This window comes from Lissotriton vulgaris, chromosome 12 (genome assembly GCF_964263255.1).
Source record: "Lissotriton vulgaris chromosome 12, aLisVul1.2, whole genome shotgun sequence".
NCBI classification, from domain to species: Eukaryota; Metazoa; Chordata; class Amphibia; order Caudata; family Salamandridae; genus Lissotriton; species Lissotriton vulgaris.
In genome coordinates this window covers 758,433,036-758,449,518 of record NC_141700.1, presented here as the reverse complement: position 1 = coordinate 758,449,518, position 16,483 = coordinate 758,433,036, and the positions used below count along the sequence as shown (strand labels likewise).

Sequence of the window (16,483 nt, the reverse complement as noted above, 5' to 3'; positions counted from 1 at the left end):
ATGTATCCAAATGGATGCCCGCACTTAAAAAACCCGGAGAATCGAATCTGGGGTTTGTACAGGGTGTCCTGCTCATGCAGGGCACCCTCACACTTATAACCTAGCACCCTGCCTTCAGGATTGAAAGGCCTTCCTTAGGGGTGATTTATAGGTTTTAAGTGCAGTGACCTCAGATAAAACTTATATCTGTCATAAGTGGTGCTAGCACAAGTTTACACGGCCTGCAATGGCAGGCCTGTAGTCCCAGTTTAAGTGGACTCTCGTGGTTTGCACAATACATGCTGCAGCCCATGGGGGACCCATGGTGTACCTATGCCCCGAGTACCTTAGTACCATATACTAGGGATTTACATGGGTACACCAGTAGCCATTTGGGAAGGTACCAAAATACTTACCACTGTCAAATTTAGGTAAAAAGCACAGTGACTGGGGTCCTGGTTAGCCAGATCCCAGTCAGACAAGTCATAAAACAGAACAAAACCCGCAAAAAGCGGGAGTAACCATGAAAGCAGATCCTACTTTCCTACACTGCCTCTTGAAGGAATCTGTGAAGACTTCATGAAGCCATCGAGGGAATGAGCATGTATGTACTGCTGAATGTCACTGGGCGAATCTTCATTTTGCTTCCACTTGCAGGCGCTACGGTTCCCTCACTTTGCATTTTTGACAGCTCTGCTGGTACCTCTCATCCTCCCTCCAATGTGACTTGCTTCTTTTGAAGAAGGGCACAACGATCATTTCTTGTAAGTGCTGCCTTTGACCTGCTGTGTGCGTTCTTACCTATGTATGCTTCCTGCCCACTCCGTGCACAGCCCACTGCAGTTGTAGTGTGGAGATTGCTGTTGCGAGCTCTCTCTATTCGTTGAAAGGTCACCTGCACTGTGATTGACAGCTTTCATTAAAATGCCTCTGAGGCTGTCTTCCCATCGCTGTCTCAAATGTCATTCATGATACCGGAAGCAAAGCAATATAATTATGGAAGGGTTATGCACTGAGGCCTTCTGAATCTGCTGACAGGAATGGCATCTGAAGGCAATAGAAGGTGCATGGAGAAACAGCCATTCACCTGGGCTTCATCCATTGGCCGGGGAGCCTGGAATCTGTGCGCCTGTCGTCTCCGCTTGCACCATGGCAGGGAGTGCAAAGGACTTGTGGAGTCATCAGTGTATGATTCCCACGTGTGGACCTAAGGCTGGCCCTCAGACTTTCAGTACTGAAGCCATGATAGGAGTATCTGTACAAATGAATCTTCGTGGGTTCCCATGATCAGTTGTGCTTTCTTCCCTTGTTGAAGAGGACAGATGTACACAGGCCCTAGTGGGAAGAGGTTTGTACAGGTATTAGAATTACCTGAAGCACTCCCTGTCAAAGCCAAGACTCTTGGAAGAAGTCACCACTGGAGACTCATATAACATGAATCCCATCTCCCTCAGCCCTTAGCATGATATCTTTGTTCACGTGAGACAGTGAAAGCCCAGCACCAGGTCCTGTTGGGGATGATGCATGTCAATCTATGACATGTGTTAGGATCATGCCGCGCGATACTCTAGATCCCTCGGTTTCTAAAAAGCACAATCTCAGCTCAATGTCTTGGGTTCAATTGGTTGTTCGTTTATGTTGATTTGTAGAGTGGACTGCTGCCCAGAAGGTGTCCTGAAGCTAAAGCGAGTACTTGTCAGCCTAACCCTCCCACAGTGGAATTCCCTTGCTGTGAAGAGTAGTCTGGGCGGGATCCCTGAAGGCCAGTGTTCTGCTGTGTGCTTCAGCACACGCCACCTTCCGGCGGCACGTGCTGGTGATGATGCTCGCGCGCCTGATCCTTGCGTCCGATCTGGAGGGGTTACCGACGCGCGCCTCCACTGCCGAGCGTGCGCGCTCTCACGCGGCTGCTGCTGGAGCTTCTCCCGACGTAGAAGGCAGAGGCTGCGAACAATCTTACGTTCAATTGTGACGCGCTCTCATATTTCCTTTCATACTATAGCGCTAACCCAACCAAAATGTTAGGGGGATATTAACGGAGAGCATTTTAAAGGGGAGTAAACACAGTCCGTTTTCAAGGAGCGTAGGGTTGGGGGAGGGGGGGGGGGGTTGTTGAAGGTTAAAAAGGCGATGTCAGTGTCCAAGAGAGTTTGTCGGTAGTTCGAGAGCAGAGTAGGGGGGAGGGTGGAGGAAGGGTGACAAATAATGTCTGGGCCCAAGAGTTTGAGGATTGGGTAATAGTCTAGGTCGAGGGCTCGGAAGGGTGTGGGGGTGAGGGAAGGTGCAGAATAAAATGCTTATTCAAGAGTATGACGGTTGGCAGGGTTAAAGGGCAGGGGGGTAGGGGGTGCTGAATGGGGAAGTAATTTCAGATGACTGATTGATTGCGATGTGCATTAGGGCATGCGTGGATTCAAGGCCTGGCTGGTATTTACAGCAGATGGCACGAACACCGTTGCTATTACTTGGTCTGTCATTCGAACATTAGAACAAATCAAACTATCACAGCTAGTGGCTAAGAGAATGGGGCTGGATTGACCGTGTTATCCTGGAATATTGCAGGCCTGGAAGCTAAATTAGAAAGTAAGGAGTGGATAAAATTCATAAGGTGCTTTCATGTTATAGCGCTCAAAGAAACATGGGTACGGGATTCGGACCTCTGTCAATTGGAGGGCTATAAGTGTTTTTTTAGACCTGCCCAAGGGACGAATTCTGGGAGAGCAAAAGGAGGCCTAGCAATATATGTAGACTTAGACCTGAAGGGCACCTGGTCACACCCAGACTGGATGTCAGACACTATACAAGTAGTCTCACTACAATATCACGGGGAGAGTCTACTTTTTCTAAATTTTTACAACTCTGGGCCGGTGGATGGGAATTTTCCCATACTAGCAGAGCTGGAGTGTAGATTAAATGAGGAATTGGATTTAAGGATGAAGGGGCCAGATCTAACTGTCCTGTTGATTGGGGACTTCAATCGTCATCTATGCCCTAAGCTATTTCCTATATCTGCCGACTGGTCAGCCTGCCCACTAGAAAAGGGTCCCCATTTTGTACACAATAAAGAGAGCACAGCTCTGATGAAGCTCTTAGATAATTTCGCGCTCACCCATGTTATGGATTTAGTTGCACTTAAAGCAGGGGAATCCCCAATACCCACATTCAAAGGGAGAGGTGATGGGTCTATAATAGATTATATAATGATCTCTGCCTGCTCTAGAGAGCAGATTCTAAAAACAAGAACAGAGTGGAGCCCCTTTAGTGATCACAATCCCCTTTCAATAGAAATCAATTATAAAGACTTAATTAGAAAAAACCCAGGGGTGGTTAAGGAAACCCAAATCCAAGCAACAGATCAAGGGAGACGCATAAGGTGGTCAATGATCAACCCGCAAGAGTTTTACTCTAAATTAGTGGGCGAAGGGAAAGACCATATAGAGACCTGCCTAGATCTCTCAATAGAGGGCAGAGGAGTGGTTGTGGCTTTCGAATCTTTAACCAAAATTGTTGAAGGGTTATTGAAAACTAAGAAGCCTGCTAAACAGTCATCTTTTCCAAGATGGTTTGATACAAACTGCTCAAGGGCTCTGAGAGAACTAAAGCAGAGTTTAAAAAAGGCCGCGAGGGATAAGACTGAAATTGCCCGTTGCAGACAGAACTATAAAACCCAGGTAAAGACAAGAAAGAGTGCTCTCCAAAAAGAAGTTTGGGCAGACCTGAGGGAGGCAGATGAAAATAGGGACTATGCACAGTTTTGGAGAATCATAAACAGACCATGCTTCCATGACTCAAGTTCCCCAGTCATTAGTTCTAACATACTACCAGAACAATGGATCACCCATTTTAAATCCTTTTTTAACCAGCAGGAGGTAGATATTGGAGATGGAATATGGATGGGGCCAAGGTCAGAACAATTAGAAATATCTTTGGAGGAAGTCCTAAAAGCAATCCTAGGGCTGACATGAAACAAAGCCCCAGGCCCGGATGGTACCCCACCAGATCTATTTCTTAGTAACACCGATTTATGGGCACCAGTGGTAACGAGAGTACTTAATGCAGCAATCAAATCGGGCCTTTCCGAGATCATGGTCCACCGCGGTGATCGTCCCTATATATAAGAAAGGCTGTAGGGACAGCCCGCAGAGTTACAGACCTATCTCGTTGATTGATGTCTCTGCCAAAGTACCCGGGAGGGCACTGCTCAACCGCTTAATAGATTGGACTGACACTCATAACATCCTGGTGGATACCCAGTACAGGTTCCGAACAAGCAGGTCAACTAGTGACCAATGCCTCAACCTATACCTCCTTACGGCTAAATACACCAAGACGACTGATGGGACCATGTACATGGGATTCATGGACTTAGCAGCAGCTTTTGATAACGTCAATAGAGCCAAACTATGGACACTCATGTATAACTTGGTAATTGACCCAGACCTTATTAACATTCTTAGGGAGCTGCACTGGAACACCACTGCCAAGGTCTGCCATAGCGCGGGGGGTGAGTACTGATCCCTTCCTGTGCTCTGGCGGGGTGAGGCAGGGGTGTATCCTGGCGCCGTTCTTGTTCTCCTTCTACATAAACGGCCTGAAGAGTGCCCTGATAGCACTGGGGACTGACTGTCCAAAGGTAGGCTCGCGTCATCTGCCGGTACTTTTGTACGCTGATGACGCGGTCCACCTTGCGCGAACAGCAGTCGGTCTCCAGCTCCTAATTAAAGGTTTCTCTGATTTTATGAGGAATTTGGACCTCTCCGTCAACCTGACAAAATCCTTTATTATGGTAGTTGGGAAGAAACCACATAAGAAATTTGTGTTCAAACTAGGGGATCATGTCTTGGACACTGTCAACTCATTTCCGTATTTGGGTCTTCTATTTGACGAAAAGATCAAGTTTGCCCCTTTGATAGAGGAGAGGACTAGGAGACTAGTCTCAGCAAATGGGGCCATACTAAACTTTGCCCGACGAATGGTACGCTGGTCCCCAGAGCAGGTGATGACATTGTATAGATCGGTTAGCATTTCAAAGACCATCTATGGAGCTGAAGTGTGGGGTTTTAGGAATGCACAACAGATACAAAGAGAGGAAGACAAATTCTTTAAAAAAACTGTTAACGCTTCCGTTGAGCATCCCAGCAGCAATAACACACGAAGAGTTGGGTACCCCATACATATCCGATCTGATCAGACTGAGACCAATACTGTCCTGGCTTAAAATTTGGTCAAACCCCAATGCGGAATTATCCAGACAGATCATCCAGGATTGTCTACGGAAAGATAGATGGCTCCAAATCCCCTGGCTGAAATACATCAAAGATACATTAGGGGATATTGGCCAGCAAAGGTTATTTCTGGACCTCTCAACTGTGGACATATATAGCAGACACTTTGTACAAAAGCAACTACTGGAAAAATATGATTGTAGGAGGAGGGAGCTTGACTCTATTAAACCCACGGTAGTTGCTCATTCGCTTGTTTGTAATGAAGTGGGCATGGAACCGTATCTCTTTTTAATGTACAGCCAACACGAGAGGTTTTTAATGGCTTGTTTTAGGCTCAATTTGTTGCACAATACTTTAGCTTATCCGCCTGGATTTACGCAAACAATTGAGCAGAAGGGTGACTGCGGCTGCGACAATAGGTCTCCGCAGGACACCCTTCATTTTGTATTACTGTGTCCCTTTTATAAAACATCGCGTCAAAGATTCCTGGTGGACATTTTAAAGGGCTCAAACATTATCCATGCCAAATCTGCCTTATTGTTTTTGCAAAGAGCAACTAAAATGCGTACTTTGTTTGCTATCATGAGTTTTTTAAAAATCGTGTTTAAACTAAGAAACACAAGGGGTTGATAAAGTCGTATGAAATGGGATGAAACTAAAAGGACATGTGGGGCCCTTTGTCACACCTACACTCTGTTTATACTATCTACAAAAACTCTTTTTAACTCGTCTCTTTTTACAAAACTATGATGTTCAGTATGTTTTTATGTGATCATGTATTAATATGTATTTTTATGATGGTTTTTAACTTTCGAATTAAATAAAGAACTGAACTGAACTGGTCTGTCATTCTTTAAATTCGTGACGTGTGGCAGTGAGCTTGTGTGGTTGCGGGGAGGGAGTCGCTGCTGTGCTGACTGTGGTAGAGGGCCTGGACGCCAGATAAGAGAGCTGGTTAAATGTAGAGGTCAGAGATGGAAGTGTTATGAACGGGAGCCATATTGTGATGTGTCTACCAGAGAACACGTTGTGACTAGGACGCACTGCATGCCTTCGCACAGCACTCGGTCGCTTAAAGATACTTCATCCGGTGTTTGCCTCGTTTTCAGAGTTCTTTTTGCAGTAACCTGGGTATGTTTTTGAAACCAGTGCGTCATTTCAGCCGTTGGTTACATGGGCCCACCGGTGCCGATTTTTGGGACCGTCGCTACTTACTGGTCTCAGCGATTCTGAGACCAGTAATTGCACCGAAGATATCCGGCCTCCACTCACTGAGTAGTGTCCTGTGGGCTGGTACTTTGCAAATGAGCTTGAGGTCTCCTCGCGATCCCTGGTCCATTGGCCTGTGGGTCCTGGCGAGGGTTATCTTGTTGGTACTTGGGCTTACCTGGTTGCTCCAGACATGCCCTGACTCTCCATTGCTTGGGTAGTCCACTGGACCTTGCTGGTCCACACCGTAGCCTGTTTACTCTAACCGCATGTGTTGCCTTTGCCAAGGCTTGTTGGTGCTCCAGTACATCATCGACCCCTCAGCACTCGACATCCTTTGCGGGACAGCTCTTCTCCGGATCCGTTCGTCCTCAACATCTCCTGGTCCCCTTGGCTGTAGAGTCAAGCAACCCTTCTTCGCACCTGAAGCATCTGACATCGGTGGGCATTCGACTACCGAGCCCCTGGTCACCTGAAGTGACCCAGACTCTGTCCCCTCTGCTTTCAGGTTCTTCTTACCTCAAATCCAGACTTGGATTCCACTGGACACTCTTCAACTTCCAAGCAGCAGTACTTCATTGCAACTCTCCATTGAAAACGACAAAGGTTTCCAACACCACTTTACCCCTATGCACCTGGCTCCTCTGGGATAGGTAGCACAGGGACTTCAGTACTCACTGGTGGGTTGGCCTTAGAACCTCCTATGTTCCAAAGGGTTTGCTCAAAGACCTCATAGAAGTGTCCTTAAACTGTAACTTTACAAATATGACTTTCCCATAGAGTTGTACGGAGCACGTGTTTCCTCACTTCACCTGTCCTCCGTGGGCTCCCTGTGTCACTCCTCTGAGTGGTTGCTTGGGGTCCCAGCAATTCTACGTGCTCTAGGGACTGTGTTTATTCAAGTCGTCATTGTTATACCATTTTATTAGTTTATGGTTCGGTCTCCCCCTGGAGCCCGCTGTGTAAATTACTACTTACAAATGTTCTATTGATTCAGTATTGTGTGCTTTGTGCCCTGATCTCGTATAGATACTATTAGAAAGTGTTATATTAATAAATACATCTTTTTGTACAACTACTGTTTGATTCTCCTTTCATTTAGTCATTTAGGAGGTGATGTTCTGGTAAAACAAGCTGCTTTACATTCCTTCAAGATTAAGCCTGAAGGCTGCTCTCCACAGCTACCACTAGGATAGCTTTCTAAAGTTGATCGTTGACCACATATATCATAAGGGTCGTGTGGACTGGTACATGGTGCCCACTTTAATTAGTGGACAGCATATACAATACCACCTTCTCACACGGTGTACTTACACAAGTTGCAAAGTCCAGATTGCCTTTGTTATACTGATATTGCTGGCACATTGCTGATCGATTCAGGTGCATTGAAACAGCTCCCTCAGTTGTACTTATGTGGTTGGCACAGTCTTTATTGAATAAGGTGTGCTTATTCATTTGCCATAGTGATGATTGACTTAGGCATACTGGTATGATGGGCACACTTCTGATTGACCAAGGTATGATGATAGAGTAGGCACAGTTCTTTTTGACTCCAGTGTTCTGATATGGCTGGCACAGTTCTGATTAACACAAGTGAAGTGATACATCCAGTTCAATGCTGATTGACGCAGGTGTACTGATGCAATGGACACATACTAATTGGCTCATGTGTACTTGTTCTGAGTGCACAGTACTGCATGACTCAGGCATAGTGATACAGCGAGCACAGTGCCGATTGACTCAGGGGTACTGATACAGCAAACACAGTGCTGATTGACAAAGGAATACTGATGCAATGGGCACAGCCTGATTGGCTCAGGTGTACTGATGCGATGGACACATTCCTAATTGCCTCTTGTGTTTTTATTCTTAGGGCACAGTACTGATTGACTTAGGCCTACTGATACAGCGAGCACAGTGTTGATTGACTCAGGCGCACTGATACAATAGCACAGCCGTGATTGAGTCCGCTGCAGTGAAACAGCTGATTCAGTTCTGAAAGGACCCTGGAGTATGGGTACGGCGGCACAGATGCAGTAATACAGCCAGCTCCGTTCATATTGACTCCGGCGTGTTGATATGATGGACACAGTCCTGACTGACACAGATGCAGTGATACAGCCAGCTCAGTGCTGACTGACTCAGGTTTACTGATGCAACTGGCACAGTCCTGATTGCCTCATGTGTAATTATTCTAAGGGCACAGTACTGATTAATTCAGGTGGACTGATATGTCTTAAATAGTTCTAATTGACTCAGGCGTACTGATACAGCAAACACAGTGCTGATTGACAATGGCATACTGATGCGATGGGCACCGGCTGATTGACTCAGGTGTACTGATATGGCGGCACAGTCTTGATTGACTGAGGTGCAGTGAAACAGCTTGCTCTGGCCTGACTGACTCTGGTGTACTGATACGACTTGCACGACCCTGCTGTGACTCGGGTGCAGTGAGACAATTCTCTCAGTTCTGATTGACTATGTGTACTGATATGACTAGCACAATCCTGCTTTCACTCAGATGCACTGAATTGATTGACATGAGCCTGGAGGTAACAAGGATAGAATACTGCACTATAGAAGATCTTCACTGATCATGATGGTTGTAATTTGTTTAATCACTTGTATATAAATTTCTCTTGCTGTGGTCAGAGTTTCTAAGCAATAGAAATTCTAGACACCATACATAGTTTTAGGGTACTTATTTCCAGGTTAATCTTAGGCCTTTATGTTTAATTTGATGTGCGTGATCACAAATGCTCCGTCTTTCGAATGAATAAATGAAGCCCTTTCAGTTTTGGCACTGTTTGTTGTGAAAGAAGAGGAAAAGGTGCATTCATAAAAAATCTTTTCAGTGGAGTTTACCTAGTTGGTGTTGTGTACCAGTAATATTTATAGCTACTCAGTAGCAGCATGGTAGTTTGGCTCTGGTATAACAAGCTAGAAAGTCTATGTTGTCTCAGATATGGTTGTGGTGACGTGCTGAATGTGCCATTGAATAACCTAAAAAAAAATACTAACCTAAGTTGAAATGCTGCTCACATGTGCCCCTACTGTGTTCTTCTTTCCCTCTCCAAGGTGACTTCATACGCCCAGTGTACGAAGACCTGACCGATTTCAAAGCTCTGAAGATCTATGTGGAGAACCAACTGAATGATCTCAACAGCAGACCTGGGGTGGTTCCAATGAATCTTGTCCTTTTCCGCGACGCCATAGAACACAGTAAGCGGCTTAGTTTTAGTCTATGTTTCTTCACCAACATGATTTTATGCTTACAGTGCACTGGTGTTAAATGTCAATGTCTGTGCGGAATCTCTGGCGTCCTGGAGGTCAACAGCTGGGTGTAGTGATTTCTAATAGCATGAATCGCTTTCATTGTTCAAGTCTGAATGTCTGTGGTATTTCCTGCTAAGAAACCCAGAAAACCTAAACCTACATTCGGATGCATATGTTTTCTTCCAGGACATTAATCCTCTTTGATGTATTTAGACACCTGGCAGGATCTGGTATACCTTCAGTAGTCACAGTAGTTATTTCAGTGCATAGGCATTTCCTCTCATGCATTGAGAGTACTTTATACCCAGGACAGCAGAGACAAAACCTAGGATCCATGTGTGTCACTTGTTTTTCTATTTCTTATTGCCATTTTCATACATTTCCAGTTTTTTTCAAGGTAATGTCAGTCCCTAAGACAGGTTAAAAGCCCTCTTCTAAATGTAAGAACAACATATTGTTACTCAGTTCTTAATGAAACTGAAGGCACACTTTAGGCAGGGCGATATCACTATCTTTTTTGAATGACTACTGGCCAGGTGTTCCTGCACCCACATTATCCATGCCTGGAAGTGCTGGGCCTCATTTTACCAGTCAGATTTTTATGTTGAAGCTTGGGCTACAAAGGCAGCCCAGCCACAGCCTGTTCCATGCTGCCTTCTCTTGCCCCCTCTCCCTTTCCTCCCCCATGCACTGGCTCCTCCATTTACGTTTGCTATCTGCTTGTAGCAGGTGGAAAGTGGGTGTGTTAATCTACTGAGACTAGGGATATTGCTTAATGAAGCTGATCCAGTTACAATCTCCCATCTTTGAACCCAAACCCGCAATGTTCCAACAAATTACGTTGCTACCATTCCTTATGTTCGCAAGAGTCCCTTCATGTCCTTCTTCTACCACATGTTCCTTTTCTTGCCCCACACACACCTTGCGTCAGTCACATGCCTTGAGGCAGAAAGCAGATCAAATCGGTTCTGAGTGTCCACATTGAAACCATTCCCACAATAAATACCAGCATTATGGCTAATAAATGTTTCCCCATTAGGGACATTCCAACAATGGGCATTAACATTATACAGATAAGATGTCTTAACTGCCGGTGTCAGGGACTGAGACTGTGGTCTGAATTTCCTAGGATCTGAGGGGGCTACATTCAAATGGGCATAAAAATAGCCAAGTGGGCGAACACAAACACTGTTCGTATTATATACTGGAGAGGCCGCCCTTAATAGTACTGTTGCGGGTGCCTAAAATTTGCAGCAATACAATCCCCACTGGTGGTCTTACTAGATGTCCCAATCCAATTCACCCTACGCGTTGATAGGATTTGATCAGAGTATTTAGTTGGAAAACCACAATTTTTACTCAACCACGCAACTGTTTTGTTTTTTAAAGAATCATGAGACTCCCCATGAGACTGGGCAGAGAAGTCATCAATAGGCGGAACATTCGTTAGGACCACCACATAGGGAGCATAATTAGGTGGCAAATTAATATAACGACTTTTCCTTATGTATAGAGTCGAGCCTACCTTCAGACTCTACTATAGGTTGTCTATTCTGTTCAGTTACTAATGGTTGGGCAGAAGGAGCAGTTTCAGTGACAGATGCTTGGATTTCAGAGCTGCTGCACTTTCTCTCTCATATCACTTTGACCCCTATCAACTACCTTGGGTGGAACAGCTGTGGCAGTGGCCAGATATGCTGACACTAATCCACTAAGGCTATCCACTTCTTGCAACACAGTATCCAACTTGGTGGTCAGAGGTCTCAACATCTCTTCCATTTTAGTCTCTATTTTTGCTACTATTGAGCTCACAAGTAGGGTAAATTGTTCTGAATTTATAAGCATACCCCTCTCTTTATTTCCATGCACAGGGCAGGTACCAGGAATAGGGCCATTGCAAACAGATCGTGGAGGATCAACTCTTTTTTTGCTATACGTCCCCCCACGTTTAGATTGCAGTTTTCTGCCGGATCTCACAGGTCTAGTTACTGGTAGTGCCTGCTCTGATTTTTCAATAGAGATGTCAGTCAGGACATCAGAAGTCTCCCTGTGTACCTGTACTACTGTAGATATAATAGCCCGGTCACTTGTAACATCACTGTTTTCCAATACAGTGTCCCCCAATGGTGGCGAAACCTCATCAAGTAACAGAGGTGGACTTACTAGGCCCAAAGAGGCCCCTCTTTCATTATTAATTTGGTTCACCTTTTTAACCAAAAAGTTATCCATGGTGCCCCAGCCAGAAGCAGACTTATTTATTTTAGATTTAGACATTACGCAAACTTATCCTTACACAATAAGAAATGTATGTAATAAAAAGGTAAACAAAAGTTCAAAGCACTTTACACGTTTAAATAAACATTAAACACATAACACCAAAGTCTCGCATAAATCGAGCAGGTATAGCTCAAGTCCAAACCAGGATCTGTGGCCCAGCCCAGTCTCTTCAGGCCTCTGAGGGCCACAAAGGGCCCGCCCTTTGCCCGGGCTTAGCCCGGCGCCGCCCGCGCGCGTCCCGCGATGCTGGAGAAGGCTGTTACCTATAAGGAAGTGACAATAAGAGGGCGGAGCCTCAGTCGCGGTGTTGGCCCTGCGGTCTCCCGGGCCTCAGTGCACCATCAAAGTTCGTTGCAGCGTCCCCCAAGCGTTGCGCCTAGCTTCACAGGCGAAGCGTCTCCCGCGAAGCGGGAGGCGCGAGCAGTTTTAAAAGCCCTGGTGAAAAGGGGGAGGAGCCTCAGTCGCGGTGTTGGCCCTGCGGTCTCCTGGGCCTCTGTGCACCACCAAAGTTCGTTGCAGCGTCCCCCAAGCGTTGCGCCTAGCTTCACAGGCGAAGCGTCTCCCGCGAAGCGTCTCCCGCGAAGCGGGAGGCGCGAGCAGTTTTAAAAGCCCTGGTGAAAAGGGGGAGGAGCCTCAGTCGTAGTGTTGGCCCTGCGGTCTCCCGGGCCTCAGTGCACCATCAAAGTTCGTTGCAGCGTCCCCGAAGCGTTGCGCCTAGCTTCACAGGCGAAGCGTCTCCAGCGAAGCGGGAGGCGCGAGCAGTTTTAAAAGCCCTGGTGAAAAGGGGGAGGAGCCTCAGTCGCGGTAAATGTAAATGTAAATGTAAATGTGGGATACTTGTATAGCGCACAGTTACTCTACCCGAGTGTCCCGGCGCTGTAGACCGCTGGGGAACCCGTCCTGGTTTTCCCTGTGAGATGGTCCCTTTTGGGTATCTCCAGGGTGAAACCAGGCATCCCTGGCGTCTGTGGGGGCCGTTGTAGAGATGAGGCAAGCTAATGCCCAGAGTTGCCGAGTGTGCTCCCTGGTCAGAGTGGGCACCGATGCGAGAATTATCAGTCCGCTGATCCTGGTCCAAGACCCTGCCGCGTCGGGAATCGAACCCTGGTCCCGGGCCGTTCTCTGCACTCGGGTCTGCCGCCTCTAACCAGTGAGCCACACCTCTCCGCGGTGTTGGCCCTGCGGTCTCCTGGGCCTCTGTGCACCACCAAAGTTCGTTGCAGCGTCCCCCAAGCGTTGCGCCTAGCTTCACAGGCGATTCAGAAAAGGGGGGGGGGGGTGGTGATGAACAGAGTGTCCGAATTAAGCAGACCACTCTCACCCAGTCCAAAGATCAGGGCTTGATCCATCACCGTTATTTATCTCACTGCACCATCCCAGCCCAGAACCTGGCTATATGCAAATCAGTCTGTCCCTGGCCCAGTGCATCATGGGAACAGGGCAGACTAAACTACCAAGCCAATTCTTCACCAGAAAGGAGACAAGGTACCGGGGACCGGTTTCTGGCATTACAGCCGTCTTCGGCCCAGCTTGCTTGAATCCTGATGGTGCAGCGAGAAAGGGACTCATGTCTGAGTATACCCTGCCACACCTATAGTGGCCAAAAACGATTCAGAAAAGGGGGTGGTGATGAACAGAGTGTCCGAATTAAGCAGACCACTCTCACCCAGTCCAAAGATCAGGGCTTGATCCATCACCGTTATTTATCTCACTGCACCATCCCAGCCCAGAACCTGGCTATATGCAAATCAGTCTGTCCCTGGCCCAGTGCATCATGGGAACAGGGCAGACTAAACTACCAAGCCAATTCTTCACCAGAAAGGAGACAAGGTACCGGGGACCGGTTTCTGGCATTACAGCCGTCTTCGGCCCAGCTTGCTTGAATCCTGATGGTGCAGCGAGAAAGGGACTCATGTCTGAGTATACCCTGCCACACCTATAGTGGCCAAAAACGATTCAGAAAAGGGGGTGGTGATGAACAGAGTGTCCGAATTAAGCAGACCACTCTCACCCAGTCCAAAGATCAGGGCTTGATCCATCACCGTTATTTATCTCACTGCACCATCCCAGCCCAGAACCTGGCTATATGCAAATCAGTCTGTCCCTGGCCCAGTGCATCATGGGAACAGGGCAGACTAAACTACCAAGCCAATTCTTCACCAGAAAGGAGACAAGGTACCGGGGACCGGTTTCTGGCATTACAGCCGTCTTCGGCCCAGCTTGCTTGAATCCTGATGGTGCAGCGAGAAAGGGACTCATGTCTGAGTATACCCTGCCACACCTATAGTGGCCAAAAACGATTCAGAAAAGGGGGTGGTGATGAACAGAGTGTCCGAATTAAGCAGACCACTCTCACCCAGTCCAAAGATCAGGGCTTGATCCATCACCGTTGTTTATCTCACTGCACCATCCCAGCCCAGAACCTGGCTATATGCAAATCAGTCTGTCCCTGGCCCAGTGCATCATGGGAACAGGGCAGACTAAACTACCAAGCCAATTCTTCACCAGAAAGGAGACAAGGTATCGGGGACCGGTTTCTGGCATTACAGCCGTCTTCGGCCCAGCTTGCTTGAATCCTGATGGTGCAGCGAGAAAGGGACTCATGTCTGAGTATACCCTGCCACACCTATAGTGGCCAAAAACGATTCAGAAAAGGGGGTGGTGATGAACAGAGTGTCCGAATTAAGCAGACCACTCTCACCCAGTCCAAAGATCAGGGCTTGATCCATCACCGGCGAAGCGTCTCCCTAGGGAATATGGTGTGGAATTTGACTTTGAATAAAGGGTATGCATTGGTATTCCCTAAACCATGGCCATTACAATGTGATATATGGTTCCGGTAGAATGTTAACTCACAGTAGTGTATTTTTTGGTCAACTTTTTTATGTGGGCTCTCTAGGAGCTGACATAAGCACATGAATAGGTGTGGTCCTCTTTCCTCCCACACGTCTACATTGCTGCATCACAGGAGATAAACCTCTAAATCTTCTTCTCCTGGATATATATAATGACAGTTGGAGAAGCAAGCTTTCTCAGGCACAGTTGAAGTCAACATCATCATTGGATGAGCGTTGACAATTTTCAGGAAATGCATTAATTTATCCTCAGATCAGCAGCACCTGCTTTCATTTGAGGAGGCATGGGGTCACCCATTTCTGTGGGCCCTCAGTTAGTCATCACTGAGTCATAACATTTAGCTACGAAGCTCATAGGTTAGAACATAAGGCATATAGACTTCGTGCAGCACAGAAGAGTGATAAAAGACTACTAGGAAGCTCAAAAGCAAAAACATCAGTCACACAGGCTGTGGATATCCTCGCTGAGCCATCAGTAAACGTTCGGAAGCTCACAGGTAGAACATCTGGCACAAAATAGTCATCTGCTGTGAAGCTGCCAAAGTAGAGCATCATGGCTCTATGGATGTCACAACATAGTCATCCAATACACCCTAGGAAGCTCACAAGGTAGGACAGCAGACACATTGGCAATGGACATCATAGTGCGGTCATCAAATAACACTGTGAAGCTCTCATGGTAAAACATCAGATGCCTGGACTCGGGACATAAAAAAAGAATAATCAAATAATACCATGAAACACAAACAGTAGATCAGACACACGGGCTCTGGGAGTCATCATATACCCCCACGAAGCTCACATATATAACGTTAGGGGCGCAATCTCTAGATGTCACGATTGACTCATCATATATCACTGTCAATCTCTCTGGGAAGAACATCAGGCGCATGGCTCTGAACATCACACTGGAGTCGCAGTGGAGTCATCAAATACCCCAAGGAATCTCACACGGTAGAACATCATGTACTTGGCTATGGACTTCACAACAGAGTCATCACATACCCCGAAGAAAGTTACCGGATAGAACATCAGACAGCCAGGCTCTGGATGGCACACCAAGCCATCCATTATGACTAGTAAGGTCCAGTGGTAGACCACCTGAAACACAGGCTCAAGGTGCCACAGTGACTCATCAAACGTGGGTAGGAAACTCACAGGATAAAACATCAGACATAGGAGTCTGGAGGTCACACTGGAGTAACCAAGCCCCACTGGGACGCTCTCAAGGTAGAACATCATACATACAGGCACTGGACATCACAACTGGTCATCAGATAGTACTGTGAAGTTCTCAGGGTAGATTAACAACTAATTAGTGACATTACACTGAAGTCATAAAATACTTCTAAGAAGCTCACAGGGTAGAGCATGAGGCAGTCTCGTTCTAGACAATACAACTGAGTCATCAAATACTGCTACAACGCTCACAGAGTAAACACCGGGCTCACAAATTTTGGATGGCATAATGAAATAATCAAATAGAGATTGGAAGCTCTCATGGTAGAGCATCAGAAATGTTCTAAGTGACACAATGGAGTCATCAAATGTCATTAAAAAGATCACAGGGTAGAACATCAGACACACAGGCTCTGGACCTCAAAATGGAGTTGTCAAATACCTCTACGAAGCTTATAGGGTAGTACATTAGACACACAG

General features: G+C 46.7%; 1 protein-coding gene and 1 pseudogene across 1 annotated transcript in view; one reads left to right on the top strand and one right to left on the bottom strand.

Annotated features, from left to right (window-relative positions):
- Positions 1-16,483, top strand: part of DNAH2 (dynein axonemal heavy chain 2) — a 2,538,822-nt gene that overhangs the window by 1,846,245 nt on the left and 676,094 nt on the right. The window contains exon 55 of the mRNA XM_086946066.1: positions 9,495-9,638. Within this exon, the coding sequence (XP_086802192.1) occupies positions 9,495-9,638 (144 nt within the window). The remainder of the gene's footprint in view (positions 1-9,494; positions 9,639-16,483) is intronic.
- LOC147678606 (uncharacterized) lies at positions 10,580-11,966 on the bottom strand (annotated as a pseudogene).